The sequence below is a fragment of the Passer domesticus genome, chromosome 12 (assembly GCF_036417665.1).
Source record: "Passer domesticus isolate bPasDom1 chromosome 12, bPasDom1.hap1, whole genome shotgun sequence".
Lineage (NCBI taxonomy): Eukaryota > Metazoa > Chordata > Aves > Passeriformes > Passeridae > Passer > Passer domesticus.
This window is the reverse complement of record NC_087485.1, coordinates 19,484,559-19,494,162: the sequence shown is the minus strand read 5'-3', so window position 1 is coordinate 19,494,162 and position 9,604 is coordinate 19,484,559. Positions and strand designations below refer to the sequence as shown.

The 9,604-nt window shown below is 45.3% G+C and overlaps 1 protein-coding gene and 1 pseudogene across 6 annotated transcripts; one reads left to right on the top strand and one right to left on the bottom strand.

The window, feature by feature from the left end:
• LOC135279718 (peroxisomal coenzyme A diphosphatase NUDT7-like) overlaps nt 1-9,604 on the bottom strand; it is a 211,461-nt pseudogene that overhangs the window by 125,929 nt on the left and 75,928 nt on the right.
• LOC135279675 (hydrocephalus-inducing protein homolog) lies at nt 214-7,922 on the top strand. Of its 6 annotated transcripts, none has more exons than XR_010346894.1 (5): nt 214-392; nt 533-2,156; nt 2,718-2,919; nt 3,326-3,505; nt 3,809-7,922. XR_010346894.1 is itself a non-coding variant. In XM_064387133.1 (3 exons), exons 1-3 carry the CDS (start codon nt 2,072-2,074, stop codon nt 3,840-3,842), a joined length of 321 nt encoding a protein of 106 aa, XP_064243203.1. In that variant the 5' UTR covers nt 214-2,071; the 3' UTR covers nt 3,843-7,922. The 6 variants fall into 6 exon arrangements, 1 of the variants encoding a protein (XP_064243203.1); XR_010346895.1 differs by adding an exon at nt 3,056-3,231 and having other exon boundaries at nt 214-2,156; XR_010346896.1 differs by having other exon boundaries at nt 214-2,156; nt 3,876-7,922.

Sequence of the window (9,604 nt, the reverse complement as noted above, 5' to 3'; positions counted from 1 at the left end):
CCAGGCTGTGAGCCATGCCAGAGCACCCAATCAGCACTGCCAAGCCTGGGTTATGGCAACCCACGGAACCGGGGCCAAGAGAGGGTAGGCGAGACTGGTGGGCCTGGGGCGCTGCTGTTGTCGGGCGGACAGGCAGCCCCACCAGGAGACAGATCAAAGCTGCAGTCCTGGCAGCAAAATCGCCACCCCCCCACCCACGGCAACTGCAAAGAAGCCCCAGCCAGCAGCGCCCGCAGGCACCAGCCAAGAGACACCCCCGGGAGCGGGCCAGGCTCCACCACAGCTGCCAGTGCTGGGAGTGAGACAAACTTCGCACAGCAGTGCCTCAGTCTCAGCACCAGTGCCAGCAACATGTCCAGCCCCAGCACCACAACACAAACCAACTGGCACAGGTAAAAAAGTCCTTGCCATGAACGTTTTGGGGATAGTGAAATGGTTCCATGTAAAAATCAGATACGGAATGATAACAAAGGAGATGTGTTTGTTCATCAGACTTTTATAAAAAAGAGTAACCCAGGAAATATCTCCACAGTCTAGGAGATGAAGAAATTGTAGAATTCAATACAATACAAGGAAGAAAAGGCTCCCAAGCAGCCGGTGTGACAGGACTTGGTGGAGTTCCAATGCAAGGTAGTAAACATGCACCAAACAGCAAACCTGCAAAATATTATCCATGTCACAGAAGTCCTCCACACATCTACTAAGGAAATAGGACCCAAAACAAACAACCATCAAGCCCATCAAGAGTCTAAAAGCTGAAAGGGCACAGACACTGATGAGCTGTCCTGCATACAAAAGTCCGCCTCCATAATGACTGAACCTTCCAATTGGCTAAGTTCTACTTCTTCTAATACCCTTCCTCAATTCCTGTGGTCTCCCTGCCTCCCTCCCACTTTCCCCTTTTCCTTTCCATTGTCCTATTACCCCCTTTTTTATGCTCCCACAAATTCCTACCTCCCTTTCCCCTCTCCTATGGTGTCCCTCCACTAATCCCTTTCCCCAGAGTTCTTTCATAATACCAGAGGGAGCATTACTGGGAGGGAAAGAAAGGAAAATTTCCCTAAAGTAACCATCTTCTTCTTAAAAGTTAATAATTTCTATTTGGAGTTTCCAACAGGCAAGCCACCACCTACATCACCTTATACAGAGCCAGTCACAGCCAACAACACTGCCACAGGTGACAGAGAACCAGCCCCTGTTGAAGGAGCCTTCTCCTGATTTGGTTTCCTGATAAACTCTACTAACAAAACCCTGCATCCATCCTGCCAGCTCTAAGAACATCTGTTTGGACACTGGGGACTCAGAATTGTTTGCATTTTGAAAATTGTCTTATGTGCGCTTTTGGTTGTTTTTGTCATTTTGTGTTGATTCAGTTGACCCTTCAGAGAAGCTTTTTAATAATATAAAAAGGGGGAGTTGTAGAGGCCCTGGGGAGCATTCCCTGGTTTAGCGAGACACAAGAACCTTCCCTCAAAAAGCTTTTTGACCCCATTGGCTCCTTCCTTTGCTCCTGTGTCCCTTGGTCTCTTCCCTGGTTGGCCCTCATCTTGGTACTGCCTCGAGACCAGGCAGTCTCGAGGTCCCCTGAGGTCCCTGAGGTCCCCTGGAGATAGAGAAAGCTAGATCCTCGATGTGTGAGTGTCAAGGACTCTGAACATCTCACTGGGTGGCTGAATAAAATATCTGTGGATATTATGCAAAGGCCCTTTTGGCTTCTTTAGCCTGGACTTTACTAGCACCCTTGAGCCTCATTGCAGAGAGGTGGATACAGAGTATGGGAGACATGAGGTAAGTTTATCCCAACTGAGAACCCCCATTCCTGCTTCTCTTCTTCCTCTTCCTTGTGAGGACTGGATCTCCTCACTCTAGAGTCAGTAGCTGTTCTGACCCTGTCTGTTCTGTCTTCTGCTGACTGTGGTTGGTTTTCTCTTTGCTTGCACAAGTGAGCAGAAGTGAACTGGACTGCAAAAGGGCTAACATCCCCAAATCTCCCCCAAGAGTCCTGCTATGTCTGTGTTGCAGCCCTTTCTCTGTCATTCCAGCCCCGGGAGCTCTGGGCATCGGTGACACCATGCAGGTGACAGTGGGATTTCTGCCACTACAGACTGGTGACCATTCCAGGTCCCTTGTCATGCTGGGACACTACTACAACACAGGTGAGTGCTGGGCACTGCACAGGGCACTCTGTGCATCCCTCAGAGCAGAGCCCTTTCTAAGCAGAAAGGCTGACGTGGCCATGGGTTTAAAGAGGGAGATGATGATAGTTTTCATGGTGTTCATTTTGCAGTCATCTAGTTTGTAGCCATGTGGTTTGTCATCTCGATCACTGTAGAGCTCCACATAAATGGCATTTCTAGAGAGCATGTCTGGTATTTGCTGTTTGCATCTCACCTGCATCAGGAATGGTGAGCTTGGTACTGAATCTCAGCGCAGATGAATCGCGGGAGTTAGTTGGGAATAAAGAAGGTTTGAAAGCTCTGGAAATGAGGGAGCCTTTGCTAGGGGTCTGTTCTAGAGGGTGAAATGCTGGCAGGTTGTCCAGGAGATCCTCATGCTGGGCACATGCAGCTCTCAGCTTGTGATACATGTACTGATCCATGGAACTGCTCATTCAGCTAAAAGCTGTGCCACTTTCTTCTGCTGCCTGTGGTTTGCTTTGTTCCTTGTGCTTCCATCAGCCAGTGATCTGAGTAAAGACTCCCCTTTGCTTGTTCCAGGTGAAGACACCCACACAAGCCTTCATGGAAGAGCTGTGGATGTCCCCATCAGGCTGGACAGGAATACTGTGACAGCTGAGAAGACATACATCACACTGTCACACCACGCAGCTGTGCTCATCCACAACCAGAGTGATATCACAGCCCACTTCCAGTGGAAGCCTGTTGATACTCAGGGAAGGGAGGATCAGCTGAAGCTGAGGTAGGTTTGAAAATTCCATTCCAGTGAAATACCTTGCCCAAGGGTAAAACTAATGTATGGCTTCAGTAGATACTGGTGCTTTTGAATGGCTTAGGGTAAGTAAACCATCCTATCTCTACCTGCCTCCCCCAAGCAGCTCTGTATCAGGAAAAGCCACTTGGGGTGGCTGGTGGATTTTCCCTCAGCTGTGGCAGAGGCTTTGAGCCACGAGGTTCTCTTGAGGGCTCCTGGCTTTGGAAACCTCTCCTGAGCTTGCAAGCGTGGAGTGAACAACAAGTGATCCTCTGATCCATTTGGAAGCCCGTGGCTCAGGTCAGCCCTTTGCTGAGGAGCTGCTCCTGCACTTCCACTTCTCTCTGTAAAGATGTGGGGCTTATTAAACAACCTGCTGGGTTTGTGTCCCCAGTGACTGCAGGCTGTGTCAGGAGGAAAAGGACAAGTCTTCTGATTTTCTGAAGGAGTGCAGAGTTGACAGTACTTGCCAAGTACACTTCGCTCTTCCCACCTGCAGCCTCCAGAGTGAGAGGCAAAGGTGCGAGGAGATCCCATGCTGTTCTGCAGTGGCATTTTCTCCCTTGAGCTGAAGGTAAATGATGGCTGAGAACCCCCATTCCTGCTTCTCTTCTTCCTCTTCCTCCTCATCCCTGAATACGGTCACTTGACTGAATAAGGTCACTTGATCCCCGCCTCAGCTGGCTTTGTGTGCCAAGAGAGAAGTTATTGGGATTCTGGTGAGGTCAGAGATCTGGTTGCAAAAAGCATTTCTGCCCTATGGGCTCCTGGCAGGCAGCAGGAGCCTGACTAAAGCTTCCAAACTCTGTTGTCAGTGTTATTGATGAGTGTTACCCACTCCTTGCTTGTCACTGATGCTCTAAATAACGGCTTACAGGACTGTGGTTGAGAACCAGAAATGTGATGTCTGAAGAGAAATGTTTTGCTGTCTCCATCTGCTTTAGGAGGGTGAGATCAGGCCGAATTGCTCGGCTGAAGTCAGCGTGTTCTTCACGCCCCAGGAAGTCCGGGTCTGTAAGTGAGCGGTTTACTGTGACATCTCAGGTACAGCTGCTTCCCCTGCCTCTCTCACCGCGGTGAAGGCGAGGTGCAAATACTCCCCCAGGTCACTGGGCTCCTGTGTGATTGCTTGGAAGGGTCCATGGTCAGCAGGTCAGTGCTGGCACATGCCCACTGTCCCTGCAGCTTCCAGGGCATCTCCTCTCTTTTGATTTTTTCCCTCTCAGCTGTTCTGAATGCTGCCTGTATTTAGTGTGCTCTTCCTCCCATGGGAGAAATAGTCTCTGAGATGCACCCAGAAGGAGGAAGAACAAAATTTTCTGGCATTTTCTACAGTTCCACTATTTCCAAAGTTCCACGTGATTTCCAAATGGCCTTACTCATAATAGACCTCATTTACTTTTCTTACTGGTCTGTGACTCCATTAAATATTTCTTTACTGTTCAGGATTGCAGACATTAAGCAGAAAAAATTATTCTTAAAAAAACCCACTATGCCTATTTCTATAGCTGTATGATGGGAATGACCTGTTTTCTTCTCCAGTGGAACTGCTGACCTTGTGAACTGAGCTGAGGATAAAGAAATTGAATCATCATTATATTCTGTAGAATGTGTGCCTTGAGAAGTTCAGTCCTGAAATTCTTTCTGAAACTGGGACGCTCTTTGAAAAACCTACTGAGTGATAAGAACCTTGAGGATTGCCATTGGCACAGCTCATTTACCAATAAAGAAGGGAAAAGAATGTTCTATGTGAAGAAATCTGTGAAGGCTGAGCTCTCTACCCAGGCATGGTGCCAATTTCATGAGATCCTGCAGAGTTTTCTCACAGATTAAGCTTTTCAGGACAGAGAACTGGATTCTGTCCACCTCTGTTGAGCACCTGGAGCTTTTATAGACAGCCTTAACGACTACCTGAAATCCTACCATGTCCCTTGCCACTGGAATTGGATAGCTAATACTCTAAACCCATATCATGAAGTGAATGACACCCTTATGATGATCATGGATGACAGTCTGATAGCAAACATGTTACCTTGGTGGTACTTTGGCCCAGATAACACTGGCAGACTCGTAGAGAGAAGACTCTTGATCAGGTGTGAGATGTATAACACTGATTATGTGGACCATTATGATTAAACTTACTGCTAATACAGTATCTACATATTGTCAGTGCAGTATAAAATATAAGTAGGTCTAAAGGGCTATAATATAAGCAGGTTTGGCTAGAAACCTGCACGTTTACAGTCTTTGGCACTGCAGAACTCACAGGGACAAAGCAACAAGCACCTATGGAGCTACTTCAGGATTTTATCTCCAGACATGACCGGATCTTAGCTGGATCTGCAGTCAGAGGCACCAGGAAGCCTGCTGGGGTGTGCAAGGAGCTCAAGAGACCCAGGGGGAGGGTGGCACCATGTTGTTGCTCGCTCCTTACACGGGATACTAATTGAATAGAGGGTGTCAGTCCCTTATCTAAGAACTTTCATACCTTTCCCCTGACTGACAGTGGACTCAAAAGGTTGATGCCGAAGATAGTAGCAAACATCAGCAGTGTATTAAAGCCTTCTGCCTTTTCTCTGTGGCAATCCCATGAGCAGCACCACACAACACAGGCTCCTTCCTCTCACAGCACGACCTGCTAGCTCCAACAGCACCACCTCTCTCCTCCTAGCTCTTTATACCTTTTCTCTCACATGCATAACACGTGTGACCCTTCACTCTTTTGTAGTTGGACTGAGGGCCCTAGAACTGGACACAGCACTGCAGGCTCTGGCAGGTCTCTGGTCCTATTTATCTCACTGCAAGCAAGGAAATCTTCAAGCTTTTGAACAAAGCACACTTTTGCTCAGAACAAATCTAGAATTCACCATGTCTGTTTTTCTAATGGACAACTCTACACAGCAGTGTCTGTTTCTCTGGAACTGATTTCCACCAGCTGCAGATTCACAATGCCCAAATGTAAATGGAATGCCTTTCTATCCTGAATTCCACAATACATCTCCAGCAACCATATAACTGCCCACCAGAAAATAGTGATCCATCTGCCTGCCCTGCTTAATAAGCCTTAATGTTTAAGAAGTAAATGAATTATTTAATATTTACAGAAATCAGGCTGTGCCACTGCCAAATGCAAAATGGTCAACAGAGCATGCACAGCTGCATTTCTGCCTCTGTGGATGAAGCTGAGGAACTCTCTGATGCCAGACACTTTCTGCAATCAGTATTTCTTAATGGGCAACCTTCAAGAGCAGAAAGTCAAAATGAGGATAAATACCACAGCAAATTCTAATCATTAAAATTATGTTATAGATTTAAATTACAGGAATATGTTTGGAAGACAGTTCTAAGAGCAATGAGATCTAAACAGTTGTCACCTTTACTTTGTAGCCTGTCACAATCCATCCTTAGGAATTGGTTTCATGATGGTTCTTTAATTGATCTCAGGGTGCAAAAAACCAGCATGGCAAGGGGATTTGCAGTGATAATCAAAAACAAAGGCACCTTTATTGAATGAGCACAGAAAAATGCATTAGGGGGGATTGGGGAAAAAGGGAAGAACAGGGAAAAGAGAGGGAGGAAGAGAAAGGAAGGTATATAGCTACCAAATGTAGAGAGACAAAGTCCTTTGAGGTCTTCAGTCAACAGAGTTCGCCTGGTCATGTCAGGGGAGATCTCAGAAATACTAGTCAACTCAAGCTTCTATTATAGTCCTTTTTGGAAGGAGAAGGGGACAAGTCTTGAAACTGAATCAAATGTAATAAAGAACAGTCTACTGAAAAAGGGTACAAATAGTTCATCTTCTCAGCAGTAGGCGAGAACCATTGTCTTCTTGGTCCAATGGTCACACCTGGAAGCAAACATCTCACTTTGGTCACCTCCCCCTTACACCTCCCTCAAGTTAGGGGTTCTATTCTCAGTCTTTGGGAGGAAGCGGAGGTCCTCCATATAGGGGTTTCGTGTCTCAGTCCTTGAAGGGGAGGCTTCTCCCATCTCAGTCTGTTTATCACAGTGGTTGTAAAACAGATGAAGGGTCTTCCATGGGGACCACCAGAAGTTACCTCATAAAAGTCCAGCCAAGATGAGAGGGGGGGAAATTCCAGGGCTATTGTTGCAAAACGGGTGCAGGCGAAAAAGGACACGGTACCCCTTTTCATTAGGTTTAGTGGTCCATGGCAGCAAACACACCTGCAAACAATAGCTTGGCAAGCCAGAGGCTCTGCTTAGGCCTCAGGATCTTGTCAGGCAACCAATTCAAGCAAAACCAGAATTCCAATCAAGGTCTTTTCGGTGGTCGCAATTTCTGTCCTTTTCACGACGATCATGAGGCAGATGAGAGAAACTTCGAACAGAGACTTACACAGCCCTGCAGAGCTCATTCCAGGCTAAGAGGCTCTCACAGATCCAGAGGTCTTAATGCATTTTAGCCCTTTCCAGCCTGACAGTTGTAGAGAATGTGCTTCATCCCCTGCACATACCTTATTTCTTTTCCTAAAGTCAGGAGCCGGTTGATGCCACCTGCATAACATCAATTTCCTTTCTTTTAATAGTATTCCTAGTTTTCCAAACACTAATGAGTATTCATTTACATATATTGTTCATTCATCTGTTACTGCATTTCTAATTTAACAGTTAATAGCTGAGGTCCACTAATAATGCATTCTGTAGGACTTCCATTTTTATCACTGAAACCTGGCAATAAACTGTAGCAATCCCATTTTATTCAATTTGCCTCCCATAAACACTGCAAATCGGTACTGTGGGTGATCTACAAAGATGCTGCTCTTAAAGTTACATGTCAATATTTTAAGAACAATTAAGAATATAGTCTAAACTTTAAGGTCACTTCCCATCCAAACCATTCTGTGAGTCTGTGATCTTCAATACAAGATATGTTCCAGTGTAATAGAGTGGAGAGCAAGCGAAACAGGCCAATAAATAACTATCATGGGACACTCTAAATGATTACAGATCCCAGGACCTGAAGAAGTAAATATGCCCAAAATAATAATTCTGTTGCTAGCCAGAGAACAGTGGATTCCCTGCAGCAGGTTCTGACAAACAGGATGATTATTCCTCATTAATGTTTCATTATTACGTAGATATTTTCCTTCCTAGTAATTGTATTTATATTTTGAAGAACAAACAAAACCCACACTGAGTCTGAAATGCTAAGTAACAGGCAATTATGTAACACATTATATTTAATTAACATCACAAAGCATAAAGAAATGTATATTGAAAACTAGAATCACATACATTGACCATTCTGACTACAGAATAACAGATTCTGCAGGGTTCAGAACCAAATGAGATTCCTTTTTTCTCTTATTTCTTCAATTACATTTTGGCAAGAGGCAAGGTTAGACGGATAGACGGGTTACCTAATGTCCCTTTTTACCATAGCTACTTTTTAAAATTGGAGATGATTTAACATGTACTTCTGTAAGAGCTGCATTGCTATGGTGGCCTTCTGAAAAAAATAATTACTGTAAGGCTCATCACACATATATTGACCTGTAAGCACTTATATGAATTTCTTAATGAAAAACAGAAACATTTCCAGATTTTGTGTTTCTTATACATGAATTTAGGCACAGGCTGAAGAGAAGTAATTTCTGTGAAAAATGCATATTATATGATTGGCTCTTTGCAAATACTAAAACGAACACTATATATATTATCCTAGAAAGTTACACCATAAACGCTGTATTAATCTCTTTTAAATAGTGCTGTATTACCGTCCTTTAAGTAGTGTGGTAAATATAGTTTTTAGGCTATTAGCATAGTATTAAAATTGAAACTATGTGAGGTAAGATACTTTTTGTAACTAGCCCAAAGAATGGAAAAGATAATCAAGAAATTCTTCACATTATCCTCTCTGGATGGAGATACAACAGTATGGCCGGGTCATTACCCTCAGGGCAGGAGCCCAGCAGGGAATGCCAGCCGGCCAGGATAGCTCAGCGGGGGTTCAGGCAACCTAGGCAAGCTAGAGTGATTTGCAGCTCTTGGTGATAATCAGCTCTTTTGTGATATTCAGCTCTTTCGCTTGCTAGGTGCCACCGCAGCAGATGCCGCCGGGGGAGAGAGATGAGAGGGCCGTGTGGGGTTCCGCAGGATTCTTTTATTCGGCTCTCCGCGAAGGTTCCCAGTGACAGCTCTTCTGCCGAACCGGGCAGAATTAGGGGTTTTTATACCCTACAGGGGTTTTGAAAACTGTCCAATAGTAAGGGTCAGGGGAAAGTGACCTATGGGCTTACAGGGAGATAAGCAGGGTCCGAAGGAGGAAGAGAGGGGTTTGTAAGGCCCAGTCATGCTGACTTGGCATTTCCTAGCTCTTAGGCCTCTGATCGCAAAGGAGGCCGTGCAGGCCTTGTGCCTGCTACAATTCCACTTTCTGTATTTAGAAAAAAGGCGTTCCCTATGGTTCTTTTAAAACAATGGACAAGGCATGAGAACATGACTAGCACAATGACAATTACAAGAAAAATCCACAGGATTCCCTTAACCAAAGATGCAACCCATCCTGTTAATCCCCATTGACCAAAGAGGTCATTGACCCAGTCTGGGGTCTTTTCTACTCTTAAGTCCTTCACAAGTCCCTTCAATTTCTGGATGTTGGCGTGGATGGATTCTGGGCGTGAAGAGAGATTGAAGCAGCACATCCCTTCGA